Source organism: Schistocerca piceifrons, chromosome 1, assembly GCF_021461385.2.
Source record: "Schistocerca piceifrons isolate TAMUIC-IGC-003096 chromosome 1, iqSchPice1.1, whole genome shotgun sequence".
NCBI lineage: Eukaryota > Metazoa > Arthropoda > Insecta > Orthoptera > Acrididae > Schistocerca > Schistocerca piceifrons.
The window spans coordinates 533,136,700-533,154,177 of record NC_060138.1 but is presented as its reverse complement, the minus strand read 5'-3'; the positions used below and the strand labels follow the sequence as shown (position 1 = coordinate 533,154,177).

General features: G+C 44.1%; 1 protein-coding gene across 4 annotated transcripts in view; it reads right to left on the bottom strand.

Annotated features, from left to right (window-relative positions):
* Positions 1-17,478, bottom strand: part of LOC124798949 (fructosamine-3-kinase-like) — an 81,923-nt gene that overhangs the window by 27,900 nt on the left and 36,545 nt on the right. For 3 of the 4 annotated variants that reach the window (XR_007016979.1, XM_047262496.1, XM_047262486.1), the window contains 4 exons: positions 10,195-10,532; positions 9,958-10,011; positions 7,707-7,848; positions 7,443-7,617 (listed from right to left, as the gene is read on the bottom strand). Coding sequence is in view for 3 of the 4 variants with exons in the window: in XM_047262486.1 (XP_047118442.1) it covers positions 7,443-7,617; positions 7,707-7,848; positions 9,958-10,011; positions 10,195-10,532 (709 nt within the window). In the remaining variant the exon portion in view is untranslated. The remainder of the gene's footprint in view (positions 1-7,442; positions 7,618-7,706; positions 7,849-9,957; positions 10,012-10,194; positions 10,533-17,478) is intronic. The other variant, XM_047262503.1, reaches the window with a different exon arrangement.

Sequence of the window (17,478 nt, the reverse complement as noted above, 5' to 3'; positions counted from 1 at the left end):
GGGAGATGGAAGTCATGGTGGAGAGAAGCGAGGCAGAGCCCAACCGATAAACCCACCCATAGGTTGGCAGCAGGTGGACGAGGGCCCAAAGCCACAAAAAACCACAGAATACGAGGGGTGTGCAGCAGAAGAGTGAATAGTGATGGCATAGGAAACCAGGAGCTGGGATAGCTGAATCGAAAGGGAAGGGATCCCAGTGTCAACCAGAATGCTATCAACAGGGCTACTGAGAAAGGCATCAGCAGCTAAACAGGTATCACGATGGTGGACCATGTCCAAGAAGAGCAGCATGGAAGGGGCAGCTGATCCATAAACTTGACAACCATAGTTGAAACAAGACATGACTAATGCCCGGTACAGATGGACAAGGGTTGAATGATCCGGACCCCAAAAGGCAAGCGAACAACATTGAGTTTACACAAACAGCCAATCTTCAAATGACGAATTTGAAACAACCAAGTAAGCTGATAGTAAAAAATAAGAACCAAGAAACAGAAGTGGGCGGGGGCACGGTCAGGGACTGGGCATCAAGGTAGAGCCTCCGGCCTGAGAATCACAGGTGGGAGAGCCTCATCACCAGCAGGCACCAAAGAAGGCGGGCACTTCTTTGGCCAGCGAGAGCATGGGAACCACAGGGAAAGGGGACATGAGAGGGGGACGGGACTAGAGTAAGGAAGAGGAAGGAGGGGGAAAGGATGTAAGAGAAGCAAAAGTAGAGGGCATCAACACAGGATGGAGTTGGTCAAATTTCTGACGAGCCTCAGTGTAAGAAACGATCCAGGGACTTACACGCTTGTATCTTCTTTTATTTCTTATAAGCTGGGCAACCTGGTCAGCATGGAGAGTGACAGTTGTGACAATTTACACACACGGGTGGCAGTACCCAACGGCTGCCCTCATGGAGTGGGTGTCCAAAGTCATCACACAGAGGGTCCACCGTACATCAAGAACACATGCTCGAAATGCAAGCACCAAAATCACCTTGTGGCAGGACACACGGCTTCACATCACACTGAAAACCCACAACCTTGACCTTCTCTGGGAGGCTACCGCCCTTAAAAGCCAGAATAAAGGTGACGGTATCTGTGGGGTTGTCCTTATGACCTTCGTGCACATGCCGAACAAAACGAATGCCCTGTCATCCCAGATTGGCATGGAGTTCATCAGTTTAAAGGATGAGGTCCTATTGTAAAATGACTCCCTAGAACTATTCAAAGACTTGTTATGTGTAAAGGACACCGGGACATTGCCAAGAGATTATAAGCATTAAAAGCTGCAGATTGGGCAGCTAAAGTATTGAAAGAGAGAACCCAACTGCATCTTACTGAGAGACTCCACTTCATCAAAGATGTCTTTCACATTTTCCACAAAAAATAAATGCTTTGTGGCGATGAATGTGCCCCCATCCATACTAGTACAGACCATATAGCAGGGAAAGTGTTTCACCCCAATCTGGCGAGTCTAGCCCTTCCCCCAGCTTGTAGCCAGGAAAGGGTACGCTTCAGGGTCATAGGAAGCAAAGCAGCATTATATTATCAAAGAGATGGCTATAGGAGAAAAGCTAGATATTTGGAGCTTGATACGCTTCATTCACAGAGCATCTGCCCTGATATCACCCACTCCGACCGGGGACTCTCCCCACAGATGTCACCCAGCCACAGCAAGGGCCATCTGGCTTGGCTACATGTGCTGGTAACCTAGCAGGGTGGTGAGGGGGCTATGGCATCGGAGGAAGAGGAGAAGGAAGGGAGAAGAGGAATCCATGCCATAGACACTAGGGAGGGAGGTATTCCCTAAATGGCTCACACTACATAGAGAAAATGTAGAAGTGGAGGTCAAGCCCCAAAGGGAGATCAAAAACGCCAAAAAGGAAGACGTGCCATGTGGAATGTGGTAGTGCAGTGATCGCATAGTCAGCAGCAGCAGACGCCGACACCGCACGCTGGCAAGCACCAACTGGCAGATTGGTACAAGTGCCATCGCTGCCTCCGGTGGAGCAAGACCAGCAACAGTAAAACTTTTTTCAATGAAAACTTACATCTGACGTAAGTAACTGTTTGGAAACCAGAAACGTGTTATCAATTATCATCTGTAACAGTGAAGATACATTTGCTTTTAGGAAGAGATGGAAGAGAAAATGCAAGGGGGACAAAATTGCAAGGAATACAGGAAACCATGTGGATAGCCAGGTCAACTAACACAGGAAAACCAAGAGAGGGGGAGGAACGAGGACAGGGAGGGAGAGGCATGGAGAAGTTAATGCAGCCCAGGAAGGAACAAAGGGCTGCAATAGCTCGGGGCCCGATGTCTACCGCACACTACCTCACAAAACAACCGTGAGCCCACTGGGGAGTAAAAGTGGAATTAAAAATACCTCTCGCCACGGGTCGGGAAAGTATCCTGACATCCAAATGAAGTTAATAAGAATGAGTAGGATATGTTGGCTCCACCCTGTGAGTGCCATAGTACACTATAATGGAAGCTCTAATCACGACTAAATGATGCATCACGGGTCACAGATAATGTGAAATCCAGCACCCACTTGGAGAAGAGATGGCCGTATTCTTCGCAAGTGGTGGACCTGAAGTCCCAACTGCCCTTCTCAGCAGCCACTCTGTACCACTGGGAAGTTGAATTCTGGCTGGTAATGCAAAATGTAGCAAAATAGGCTGCAATTGTCTGGGCAATGTCTCAAGAGATGGTCTGGAAACTGCCACTCCCCATTTCAGCAGCCACTGGGCTCTTTCCTCCTCTCCTAGAAATTCTCCTGGCAGTCTCCTACATAGCTGCACTTTCAGTGGAATGGTTTATGGTGGTCAGAAACTGTTGCCATGATCTCTTTTTACTGTTCCTAACAATTCAGTGACATTTCACACTTGGTACCCAAAGGGCTGAGATTTTCTCTGCAGCTGATCAGCACTTGAATCTAGAGTGAACCACCCACCTGATTACAGAACAGCATTCATCAATCCACCAAGGGACAGGTTGCCTTTTCAGCTGGCCTACAGATTGCATATTAGATGCTGCAGCAGCATGGTGGATATTGTCGTAATATGATTCACCCATTCCTAGACACTGTTCAAACATAGCAAGTCAGCTGCAAAGCATACAGCCTGATTTACTGAACACCCATTGAGGCAGCTTTGTGTCAGGCATTACTCTGTCTGGCAGGTGAATCCAGATCATGAAGTGATCACCTGAGTGCATGTCATCAGCCCCTTTCCACTGAAAGCTGTGTGCAAGGGTCAGAGAGTGTACCAAGAGATTGACAGCACTGAACTACCCTGTAACAGTGCCGAAGTGCATGCTCAGCCCCACATTCAATGAACATACACATGAGGAGAAGAGAAGGCTTTCAATTGCTGTATTTCTGGGGCAGGTGGTGGCAGAGCCCCAAAGTACATGGTGTGCATTAATATCACCTCAGAGGAGGAAGGTGCACAGGAGCTGAGTAAGAAGATCACAGAGAGCCTTTTCATCTAGCACCTCATGTGGGGACAGTTAAGAGGAATATTATGATCAACCTGTTACACACATGCACTGATATAGCAACTGCTTGTGGGCTGGTCATGAGGGAGAGAAGGGGCATCAGATAATATAAAATGAGACTCCTGATGACATAAACATTTCTCTACCCAATGGAGTTCCTCCTCACGTGTCCTAAACCCAGAAGTACAGAAGCTATCTTAACGGAGAAGTTTTCCTCTGTCTTTCCTGCATGGTGGGGAAACTGCAGCAAAGGGGGATTACTTGTACTCATCGGTTCCTTCAGGTAGATGTTGATGTCCATACCATTGATGTTGTTATCATGTGATTTAGCAGACTTCAGTGTTTGGTGGCTTGGTTGTGGGAGTAGCGGTGCAGGCCTGCAGCTGCATGTACAGTTGCAGGTCAATGTGCTGTGCTCAGCAGTCAAAAGTCTTCATGAGACCTGGGTGGCAGCATGGCTTTAAATGTCTTCTTCAATGCACCTGGACAAGGCATTCTTTACTCCAAACTGGATGGGTTTGGGACTAATTGACAAACATGGGTGGGGCAGTACATTGAATACCAGGCTCATGGCCAGTGGAGCTGCATCTTCCACATGGAGCCTGACCTTACAACACATGGTGGTGTGACCAAAGCATTGACACTTAAGAAAATGCATTGGATTAAATTCGTAGGAACCGACTTTAAGATGGAAAAAGCCTGCCACAATATATTCAAATGACTTTTGTAGAATGAATGGATTTGGGAGCTTAACCCTAACCCTTTTCACTAAGTTCTGGGCTTCACTGATACATTCACTTTCTCACTCCTGCAAGAGTTTTTTGGTATCTGTAACCACAATGTCCCCACACATAACTCCTTTACAACAACTGGGCCCACTGTTCTGCTCACTGTTAATAGTACCTTCTCCAATTACTTCAGCATTTGATAACTTTGTATATACCACAACAGTATCCGATCCCAAATATTTGTTTATTCAATTACCCATTTCAGTCATTATGATCACCTTCAGATTGATCCAAAAAGAGAATATGTGCATATTCATGTAAAAATGTACGTATTTGTAGGCTATCAACTATTACATGCGGTATAGTAATATAAATAGTCCGGAAAGTTAGCAAACATACCTGTCTTCATGAAGTCTACAGAATAAGAGAATAAAATATATAGCCATAAATGGCATCACATAGAGTAAAATCGTGACAAAATGGTAAACACTCATGACCCAAAATGTCAGGTCATTTCTGGCATACTGTGCTCACAACTAAGGTGCAAACAGATGAGGGGGCATAGCCACTAGATGTTGCTGGCCAAACCCAGTTTGCAACAGCACGATACATCAGAAATATGATCTTACACCACCCTTCTAAACTTCTTAATCAACAGAAAAAAATTTGCACCGAACACTTATTTTTCATTATATGACAGGCTGTTGAAGATCTTACAAACTGGTGGAGCTCCATTTCTCCCCCAGTCATGAGCTGTCCACATTTCTTTGTCTCAGATTCGGCAAGCCTGATGTGCCCACAGCCTTTTCCTCTTACTTTGATATGCTGCTTTCACAGACAACCACTAGGAACTAGTGTCTATAATTTTTGAATGAAGTGTCATTATGATACCTTTATTTAAGCTCTTGAGCCTTTATTAAATTGCATTTCTTATTCTGTCCATTTGAATTATGTCTTGGCCCCATGCCGAACACAGTTTCTTGTATTGGTTCTTGGTATGCCACTGTGCCTGTGATCTTACCTTTTATTATATTGCATATTTCATGCACACTTATTTCCAATACCTTTTATAATTTAAACTAAATTCTCTTTGGACCCACATTAAACTCTTCCTTTTTCTGGAAGTGCATTTTAATATATCTGATTTAGTTTTACACAGTATGTCTAAGGTCATATTTATGACTTTGTATTACACTGTTGACACTGACCTACATAGGAGGAACAATCATCATAATAAAACAACGGAAATCAGAGCTTGTACGGAAAGATATACATGTTCGGTTTTTCCATGCATTGTTCGAAACTGGAATAATAGAGAATTATTGTGAAGGTTGGTTCGATGAAACCTCTACCAGGCACTTAAGTGTGATTTGCAGAGTATCCATGTAGATATAGATGCACTTGACCAGTGACATCTTGCAGCCATGCCCCCTCAGCTGTTTGCACCATAGTTGTGAGCAAGGTACACCATGCAATGGCTCGGCATTACGGGTCATGAGTGTTTACCATAAGCACAAATTCTCTTTTCAGATCAATCTGAAGACAATCATGATGACAAACCAGTAATTGAATAAACAAATATTTGCAATCAGGGACTGTTGTGGAATTTACAAATTTTCGTAACGCTGGACTGCTGTCACCCTCACAGTGACTGTGTCACCCGTCATCAATTTGATAATGTGTTTACTTGGGTAGCTTCCAGTATCTCAATTAGGAGTGTATCAATGTGCAGCCTCTTCATAGATTTAAGTTGTCCTGCAAGACCCTCTAGAGCTTTATGGATGTAGACAGTTGACAATTTTGCAAATGAACCTTCAGCAAATAAATAAATTACACCATAGGAAACTGTCCTTTTCAATTACCGCTTTTTGGGTGGATTAGCCACACAAGGTCGCTCTGAGATTTGGGTGTTAATAATGCCCAATGGACTAACCGAACTACTGTGAGTAGAAATAAGGGATTTAGGCTTCATGGAAGTTCAATGAGCATGCAGGGAAGTAAGTGTCCACCCAGACAGAGCCCAACTTGCCTGGGTAAACCTTGTACAATTGATACACGAAATGTGTTTGCAGTTGTGAATATGGACAACCATCAGCTGCACAATGGAATGATGATAGTAATAATTTGTGCTGCATCAGGACTCAAACCCGGATTTTCCACTTATCTCAAGTGGTGCTCCAAACATTTGGCCATTCGAGCATAGCTCACAAGCATACACAAAGTTCCATGTCACCAACCATGCATCTACAGCCTGTACTCGCACATTCATTATGTATACTGCCGTACAGTGGAGACATTTTACTTGAAAGTCGCTTGCTCAACGTCGGCTGATAAATACAATATTGCAGTGCCTAAGTTATTCCAAATTACGATGCAACAATGCAGTGACTGTAGCCATTATGAAATACATTAAATGTATCTGCAGTTGCAAATATGGACAATTATCAGGTGTATAATGAGATGACGACAATGAAAATTCGTGCTGGACTGGGACTGAAACCCGTATTTCATGCTTATCATGAGCGGTCGCCTACCATTTGGCTATCCGAGCACATGTCAACAAATGGTTGATGGAATATGGAAATTTGGGTCTGCCTGTGAGTCAAGCTTATGGTTACAGAGGACTTGTGATGTGCATAAGTCGTTAGCTAAGGAAGGACACACTCTTCAAACAAATGATGAGCTATCTGAGACACTTGCCATTTAGAACGCTCTAGGGGCACATGTAGCTTCATCAAAAATACCACAGATACAGCAATCTTTACCCCTCCTCCAACAATGCATCCCCTTTATTAATTTCATATGAAATTGTGGATTTCTGTGATATTTTGCAGTTATTTCCAAGGAGCCTAACTAGCATAATTTTGTTGACTGGATGATGTTACTTCATGGTACAATTACACTGCTTGTTTGATATCTCGACCAATGATATCCACTGAGGCCCCAAAAATTACATGTCCGGACATGCTTAATACAAATATAACGAAACACATGTCCCAAAGCTAGGTAACAAGTGTTTAAACTCAGCATTCATTCAAACAATTTGCTTGTCGTGATGTTCAGGCAGCATAGTTGATATTTATGCTCTATATAGCACATTATGTTTCATAATGTCACTACCAACAGTGCTTGCAAAAAGTGTGCAAAGAGGCTAATGACAGGACAGCAATTAATATGTATTATAGTCACCTACATTTTGTTCGAATATTTCACATGAATACTTGCCATTTATTTAGGAGATGAAATAATTTATAGATCTGATTCCTTTTCCTTGAACCCGTGGCCCTAGGTATTATGTCATAATACGCATTATAGAATGCTTGTCCAAGACCACCATACATTTGTGAAGTAACCAGATCAAAATCTTGATGACCAAAAAAAGATGCTGGATGAAAAGTGACTGTAAAAAACAAACCACAAATGAGTTTTCAAACATATTACTTTTCATTAACTTATTTTTTTATGACAATGTTTCTACATTTGTCTTACCTGGATGTGTGTTAGTTTCCGCAATATTGTCTCTTTGTAAGTTCCCATGCAATAACGATGGTTTTATATCTGCTCCTTCAAAAAACTGTGGTAGTTTCCTAAGTAGCTGTGACCACAGTTCTCGTGCCTCAGCATCTGCATACTGTAGAAAACATAAAATCTGTCATGCACGAACTACAATACTCTGCTCTGCATTTTACTTACAAATAAGTCATGCTGACAATCAACGTATTCCCTTGATATATATTGTACTATCACTCAATACTGAACATATTTTTTCTAAAGTGTCATGCACATACCACAAATGGTAGCAAAACTAAAACACTAAGATTTATTGGCAACAGAACACCTTAATGAAATCATTTACTTATTTGAAACAATATTCTCATATTAACATAATAAATAATGTCTTTTACTATTCAAGTTTTAACAATATAATAAACTATTCTTTCTGTAATAAAAGAAACCAACTACTGAAATATTATATTTTTTGGAGTGTGTGGAAAAGAATATGTATCACCTAGAAATGTGTAAAAGTAGAATGATGGATTCAGTGAAAAACAAGAACAACCAGCAGTTTCCAAATGAAAATATTGGCCTATGATCAGCAAGAGAGATGGACAGAAGATAGAAAGATTAGGGTTTAATGTCCTAAGAATGATACCATGAAGAACAGAGCACAAACTCACATTGAGGAAGGAAATCAGCACTGTCCATTTTAAAGGAACCAACACAACATTTGTCTTAAGCAATTTCGGTAAGTAATGCAAACCTAAATCTCTATGGATGGGGAAAGATTTATACTACTGCCTTCCTGAATAGAAGTTCATTGTCTTACCACTGTATCATCTTTGTTGATAAAGAAAATTAATCTATGAAAGCAGCCGAGCAAGATGGCAGTGGTTAGCACAGTGGACTAGCATTTGTGAAAATGGCAGTTCCAATTCCTATCTTGACAGGCAGATCTATGTTTCCAGAATTTCCCCAAATCATTCCAGGCAAATGTCAGGACAGCTCCTTTGAAATGGACACAGCCAATTTTCTTCCCCATCTTTTCATAATCCAAGCTAGTAGTCGGTCTCTATTGACCACATTGTCGAAGGGATGTTAAACTCCAATCTTCCTTCCTTCCTTCCTTCCTTCCACGAAAGTAACTTATACAGTGCCTTTAAAGTAATGAGTTTGATTGTTTGAGGCTTTGCAAGAACATGCAGGAGAATACAGAAATGGTAAATAAAATTTTAGGGACTTATGCAAGACAAAGTCCAACATACACTCCACTATTGCAGTCTGCCTCTGTGTGTGTGTGTGTGTGTGTGTGTGTGTGTGTGTGTCACAATTTTTCATATCAAAATGTCAATAGGATACTAACAGACTCCATGAAGGCAAATGTTTCTGGAGTAAAGACAACAGAGACTTATGAAAATACTGACCACAATACCCAAAGAAAAAGAATTTTAACTATTTCACACATTTTCCTTCTGGAGACATGAAAAGTGGAGAAGGTGGAAGCAGAAAGGTGCAAATTGTCTAACAGAAAGCAGAAATACAAATACCAATAGCTCCAAAGTTGAACAGGAAGAGAAGCACTATAGAAATCAAGGTTTCACATCCCAAACATTCAGTAAATTACCTGTGAGTAGAAGAAAATTTGGGAAAGAAGACAGAGACTGACTGCTGATTTTTAAAGGGATTACATTTAGTGGTCACTGGTCCCTTTACCTGAGGTAATTCATCACTGGTGAGCTTATTATTGGAGGTCCTCTTGTTTAGAGTTCTGCTGGCAATGTAAAGTAATGAAAAAATTCTCTCTCTCTCTCTGTAACAGCACACAAATGTGTGCAAGCGCTTACACACACACACACACACACACACACACACACACACATTCTGATCAAGAAAGCTACAGGTGAACATACTGTGGCCAGTACTGGTCTGTTCCACAATGATACACACTCATCCCAAATGATGTGGAAGGACATTCACTATAGAGAGGACGAAGGGTAAGCATGTAAGATGGAGTGTCACAATTTAGGATATAATGGTGGATAAGTTGTATGGGAGTGAGGAGAGGGCGGCACACCAGAGGGGCTAGACTTCCAAATGATTAAAAATACCACATCTGGGATGAGGATTCTTATTTTGAATTGTTTTCAGTTTTGTAAGATAAAATACACATTGATAATAACTGCTGACAAGACAAATTCCCTCATTAGCATACAAATATTACATTTCTCATTTGTATACTCACATTCTCCTCAAGTAACCTAAATTGATAACTGAGTCTGTGTCTCACGAAAAAGGTCTGTAAAAAAAAAGAAGAAGAAGAATCACTTGAAAGACTACAGCAATAATACAGGAACAGCTTATACCCAATATCTTCAGAAATATTAACATCACTTCCCTTTTCAAAGTAATGGTAAAAATCTGCTTTGATTCATGTTTATACATATGATCACAATTTTATTACAAAAATACTTATGCTTACAGGCCAGTCACTGCACCATTCATTTTCCAAAAGTGTGTTCCCAAATCGTGTTTTAACATGGAAACCAAATTCTTTTACAAATTGGACATTTTCCTCCTTCCCTACAAATCCTTTGATTTTTTGTTTTCCCAGAACAGCATTATGCAGGTGTAATCTCGCCAATTGCTGCCCAAGTTCTTGAGAGAACTGGTTCAGTGTTTTCATATCAATATACTCTGAAACAAACAAAGCTCCACCCAAGCGATTGTCCACAATTGCAAGAGGCTTTGGGACATGTATTATGTTTGTTGCTGCAATAGCTCCTAGACTTTCATATTCACAATCAAATATCTCCCTTGCTGAAAAACAATAAACATGGTACAGAAAATAAATAACACACTTGTGCCGTTTAAGATCGGTAACAAATGTCAACACTCATCAAACACAATACCAAAGTCTCAAAATTTTGCACTGTATTCATTCATTATTTCACCATTCAGTCATACTGTATAGTGCCAATTACAGAGGAGGATCTTCAGCAATGTGGAACAGGTTAAAGCACACATTAACAAAGTGAAGCAATTGTTGCAGATTTTTTTTACAATTGGTGATCACTAACATGCAGTTACTTACAGAGGCACCAAACGTCGCACCTACTGATAAAACAACAAAATACAAAAGCCAATATTATGAAAATTATAGACCGCTACTCACCATATGTCTAGTCATAGACAGGCACAACGAAAAGACTGCTACAAACATAAGCTTTCAACCAGAAGGCCTTCTTCTGAAATAGACAGCATACCCATACATACACACATTCATGCTAACATAGCTCACATACACATGACCACTGTCTCTGGCTTCCAGGGCCAGACAGTGGTCACGTGTGTGTGTGTGTGTGTGTGTGTGTGTGTGTGTGTGTGTGTGTGTGTGTGTCCATCACCCCTGCGCTACTATCCCTCCCCCTCCCCAACCCAACCTCCTCCTCAACCCTACCCAGTCACCACTTCCATTATACACTGGTGCTGCTCTTCACAGTGTTGCCTGTGTGGCCTCAGTTGTCTGAGATTGCAGTCGTATGTGTGAGTTGCATTTTTGTGAGGGTTTATGTGTGTGTTTGTCTTCTAATTTTGACAAAGGCCTTACTGGCCAAAAGTTATGTTTGTGACATGCTTTTTGTTGTCCTGTCTGTGACTCAACATCTCTGCTATATGGTGAGTAGTAACTTTCCTTTTCACAATACTGCTACCTCTAATTTTTTTTCTTTTCCTGCTTCCCCATAGCCCATCCTTTTCAACTACAACTTAAAATGATCCAAATAAATGTCTTGATGAATTTCTTTATTGTCTCTATTTTAAGGTATTTTTTTTAGTAAATTACTCTTATTTCTGAAGTTTTGTTAGGCCATCTCAGTTCTTTTCTTAACATCCAATATACTTTTGTCTGCATTTGCTGTAATACTTCCAAAGAAACGAAATTCACTTACAGTGTACTCCTGATTATTTAAGTGGATTATCCAGTTTGCACATTATTCATGCCTCTAAAAAAAGTGCAACATTTTTCTCCAGTAAACAGCAATCAACAAGTTACTGCATGACAATAAATGTTATTTCCATTGTTTAAACAATTGCCACTGGACAAGAGAGTACTGTTTCCATTGTTATCGGAAAGTCTGTTCAGTATAAACTGAAAACAAACTCAGTTTTTTTTTTTTTTTTTTTTTTGTTTAGGGAGCAAAAAACAACTTGTGTCATATGCGCCCAAGTCAAAACTATAGAACACGAACACAGATAGGAGGGAAAAGACTATACGTCAGTCCCAATGGACGGAATAGGTGACAGCTAAAAAAAAAAGGCACGTGGGAAAGAGGCTAAAAAAATACCATACAAAACTGGAGGTCCAAAACTAAAAATTAAATTGCCTTCGCCATATTGCTTTGGCAGATAAAAAGTAAAGCGGGGTCGACAGGCCGCACGACATTCGCTAAAACGGGTGATAAATCAGAAAGCAATCCCAAGCTGGAATGTAAACTGTTAAAAAAAACAAAAAGGGCATTCCAGCAGGGAGTGGCGGACATTTAAAAAATTTGGGCACAATGCATACAAAGTGGCGGGGTAGCACCTCTGAGCAAATGACGATGGCTAAAAAGGCAGTGCCCAATACGCAGCCGATTTAAAATAATCTCCTCCCGGCGCGAGGGCCGATAGGAGGTCGTCCAAGGTGCCGGGAGAGGCTTAATAATCTGAAGCTTATTCCCATGAAGGGAGGACCATTGGTGATTCCCAAGGGGCACCACCTCCTGACAGACGGCAACGCAGAGATCATCGGAGGGAATATAGGTACCCGCAGGCTGAGGTATGAGGACTGCAGCCTTGGCAGCAGTGTCTGCAGCCTCCTTTCCTGGCAGACTGACATGACCAGGGACCTATAGAAACATGACATTGGCTCCACCAAGAGCGAGCAAGTGACAGTTTTCCTGGACCCGCTGCACTATGGGATGAGCAGTGTACACCACACAGAGACTTTGGAGGGTGCCGAGTGAGTCTGAGCAAAGGACACAATTGGGAAGGCTGCATCGCCAGATGCACCCAGTGGCCAGATACAAGGAGAAAAGCTCAGCTGTAAATATTGAGGAATGTGCTGGAAGCCAACATCGAAAGACACAGGTGCCAATGACGAAGACACACCCAACCCCACAGTCACTCCAAGAGCCATTAGTGTATACAAAGGTACTATCGCGAAATTCCATGCGAAGATCGTGAAACGGAAGGCGATAGACCAACGCTGGAGTGGTGTCCTTAGGAAGCGAATGAAGGCCAAGGTTAACATGAGCCGCTTCACCAAGCCAAGGTGGTGATGGGCTCACACCCGCTGGGAAGGCTGCAGGTAGCGTAAAGTTAAGCCGCTGTAGCAAGTGGCGAAAGCCAACTCCAGGAGGTAAATTGGACAAGCCCCATACCGACGATCAAAAGAATCATCAAAGAAGGAGGGGTAGGAGGGGACCTCTCTGACAGGTCCCGGGAGAATCCCAAAGGGGATGGTGCGCATTCAAGTGACCGAGTAGCAGAAATGGGGGAGGTAGCTGCCCACTAAGCTGAAGGAAGTCTGCCCTGGTGACAGCAGCGGATGACGGAGGGACATAAATGGTACAGAGGGAAAAATTCAGGCAGGGAAGAAAAAGGCAAACTACAACAGCTTGAAGATGGGTAGTCTGGGAGATGAGTTGACGAAGGTCATCTTGTATGAGCAACATGACGCCCCCATGAGATGGAATGCCGACCTCAGGGGGAAGACCAAATCGAATCGGTAATGTGAAAGCTCAAAGCGGTCGTGAGGGCACAATTTCATTTCCTGAAGGTAGAGCACAAGGGGATGCTGCGATGCTAATAGCAGCCGTAAATCCTCTTTGTGGGACCAAAGGCCACAAATGTTCCACTGGAGGACAGTCATGAGAAGGAAGAGATGTAGGGTTGACAACTCAGAGGCCACCGAGTGACAGCCGGTGTAGAGTCAGGCACAGAAGCAGGAGGATCCTGCTCCATGGAGTCCACAGATGTGTCGGCGTGATTGTGTGGTCGGTCCGTGGAGTGAGTCCAACGCTGAGAAACGGTTGGTGGTGTGCACTGGCGAGACAGAGGCCAGCTGGGCTAAGGGATGACATGGCGACACCATTGAGCAGGATCTTCAAGTTGGCGAAGGAGAAGACCGTTTGTCTTTAGCGGACTTCTTCAAGCCCTTCTGGTCAGAGGAAGACTTGGGTGGTGTTTGGCGGCAGGGATGGAGGAAGTCTTCACGGGAGAACTCCTTTGTCCTTTCCTGCCTGCTGGTTGTGTAATGGGTTGCTTTGCCCCTTGAGACAAAGGGTTTGACGGTTTGTTGCACAGCGGGGCAGGAAGATGGCGATGCTACCTTGACACTGAGCGATTTCACAACCTCAGAGCCGAATTGGAGGTCACATGTCTGCGTGGTCATGTCCTTCATTGAACGAGGGGCAACAAGTACAGTACTATAGGTGCCATACCAGAGAACACAGGGTTTGCGACTAGCCAGTAACTTGAGAGCTACTAGGTAAGGCACTTTTTCCTTTACCCGAATCTCTTGAACAGCCCACTCATCTAGATACACAGGACAATCTCGAAAGGAGGCGGCATGGCCACCATTGCAGTTGATACAGCAGGGAGATGGAGGCGGACATTCGCCCTCCTGCGCATCCCAGCAACAGGTTGCGCATTTGGCTGGGTGTCAACAAGATGTTCGATTGTGGTTGAAACGATGACACTGGTAGCAGTACATCAGATTTGGAATGTATGGCCGGACTGCGATAATTTCATAGCCTGCTTTGATCTTGGACAGCAGCACCACCACATCAAAGGTGTGGAAAAGAGTGCAGGTGGGCAACAAGAAGGAATCGACCTTTTTCTCTACACGATACACAACAATGACACCCTGATCAGAGAGGTAAGACTGTATTTCAGCCTCGGTGAGACAGTCAAGTGGCCTGGTGTAAATTATACCACGGGAAGAATTCAAAAAAGTTCTATGTGCCTCAACGTGAACAGTGTAGCCGTGGAGAAGTGAGGCAGCAAGCAGTTGTTGTATTTGAGAATCAGAAGTCATCTCCAGAAGCAAAGTGCCATTCCGTAAACGATAGCAGGATTTCACAGGGCCAACAATTGCAAAACACCTTTCTCAATAATAAATGGATTGAGTGTGGCGAAGGACTTACTGTCATCAGTACGTGAGACCACAAGAACTGCGGTGTAGTGGGAAGGGTCTTCGAATCAGTAGCCTCATTACGTTTACGTTTCGTAGACATCGATGGGAAGGAGAAATGACTCATCGCGAGGAAATCCCCCATGATTGCCAGCATCTCCAATGGCACACTCCTTACAACTGGCGGCCCCCTTCACAAGGAGGCACACCTGCCTTAGGTGATCCTTCAAACGTCAGGTCACAACTCTCGAACACGTGATGGAGGGACCAATCGCTAATTTGGGAAGGTTACAGTTCAGGCAATCACCCCTCTCTGGGCCTGGCCTGTACCAGGGGGTACGTGCGAACCCTACCTGTCGACCCGGGGCTGGGAATTACGTGCTACCCAGTCACCTATTACGCATCATACACGTGGGCTGGCCTTCAGGAGCACACAGGGAGGTTGGTGGGTTGGTTGGTTAAAAGAGGGGGTGAAGGGACCAAATTGCGAGGTCATCGTTCCCTTGTTCCCGGGAAATAATTACACAACAGAAAGAAGAAAAGAAAGGAGACGTATAGCACAATAACAGGAGAAAGGCAGCACCAGAAGAATGACAAAAGGACAACCCCACTACCATGGACAAAACACAAAAAGAAAACCACAGAGAGAAGCAAGAAACAGGTAGAAGGGGTAGAAACAGAAGAGCAGATGACCGTGGCTGGCCTACCAAGAGAATAAAAAGGAAAAGCCAGCCACTTTGCGACACATTAAAACATCCACCCTAAAAGCATTAGAGGGCAGAACACAACGGGACAAAGGACATGCGCTAAAACTTATATAGATTGATAAAACCCACCGACACGTATAAAACGTAGAACTAAATTAGGCAATGAGGTATTGTCAGATAAAATTAGCGGTAAAGAGTCTGGTAACCGAAGATTTCATCAGAGGGCAGTCAAAGTGGGACAGTGCACCAGAATATGGGCCACTGTCAACTGAGCACCGCATCGACACTGAGGCAGGTCTTCACAGCGCAGGAGGTAGCTGTGTCAACCAAGTGTGGTTAATGCGGAACCGGCAGACAACTACAGAGTCCCTGCGAGAGGTCTGCATGGAGGACTGCTGCACGTTCATAGTCTCCTCATGGCACGCAGTTTGTTGTGCGTGCTGAGGTTATGCCATTTCATCTCCTAAAGCCGCAAAGCCTTGCAGCATAGTACTGAACACAGGTCAGTTACAGAGAAGCCGATCCCCATAAGCGGTTTCCGCAGAGCCTGTTTGACCAGGCTGTCGGCAAGTTCATTGCCTGGGATTCTGACGTGAACTGGGGTCCAGACAAACACCACTGAACGACTGGACCATTCCAGGGCATAGATGGACTACTGGATGGTAGCTACTAAAGGATGGCGAGAACAGCACTGGACGATAGCTTGTAGGCTGCTCAAGGAGTCAGCACATAGCAGAAATGACTCGCCAGGGCTTGAACGGATGTGCTCAAGAGCACGAGATATAGCCACCAGCTCGGCAGTGAAAACACTGCAGCCATCAGGCAAGGAATGCTGTTCAATATGTCCTCCACAGACATATGCAAAGCCAACGTGAGCATCAGCCACTGAGCCGTCGGTGTAAACCACATAATGGCCTGGGTACACGTCAAGAATCAACAGGAAGTGGCAGTGGAGAGCGGTGGAGTTAAGTGAGTCCTTAGGGCCATGTGAAAGGTCCAGGCAAAGCCGCAGCCTAGGTGTACACCGTGGAAGTGTACGTGAATGGACCTCAAGTATAGATGGTGAAGGCAAGGACTCCAGTTTGGAAAGACGGGATCAGACACACACTGCAACTGGAAGCCCTTACCTGGGCCGCCAATGCGGGAGATGAACTGCCATGGGTGGGAAAAGGAGACGATGATTTGGATGCGAAAGAGAACTACGAACGTGTGCAAAGTAACTGGCCAGCAGTTGTGCACGCCTAACCTGCAATTGAGGGACTCCGGTCTCCACAAGGACGCTGGTCACCGGACTCGCCCTGATAACTCCTGTCGCTAGGTAAAGGCCACAGTGGCGCACTGGATACAGTAAACGCAACACTGAGGATGCCGCCAAACCATAAACCAGACTCCCAAGTCAAGGCGGAATTGAAAAATGGCTCTGCAGAGCTGCAACAGCTTAGAGCGATCTGCACCCCAGTCGGTGTTGCTCAGGCAACAGAGGGTATTGAGGTGCTGCCAGTATTTCCGCTTAAGCTGACGAAGGTGAGGAAACCAAGTCAATCAGGTGTCGAAAACCAGCCCTAAGAATCAATGTCTCTCCACTACAGTGAGTAGATCGTCATTGAAGTAAAGTTCTGGTCCTGGATGAATGGTACGACACTGACAGAAGTGCATAACACACAACTTAGCGGCCGAAAACTGGAAACTGTGGGCTAGAGCCCATGACTGCGCCTTGTGGATGGCTCCCTGTAGGCGCTGCTCAGCAACACCAGTACTGGTGGAGCAGTGCGAAATGCTGAAGTCGTCTGCATACAGAGAAGGTGAGGCCGACAGTTCTACAGCTGCAACTGAACCGTTAATGGCCGCTAAAAATAGAGAGAGAGACAATACAGAGTCCTGC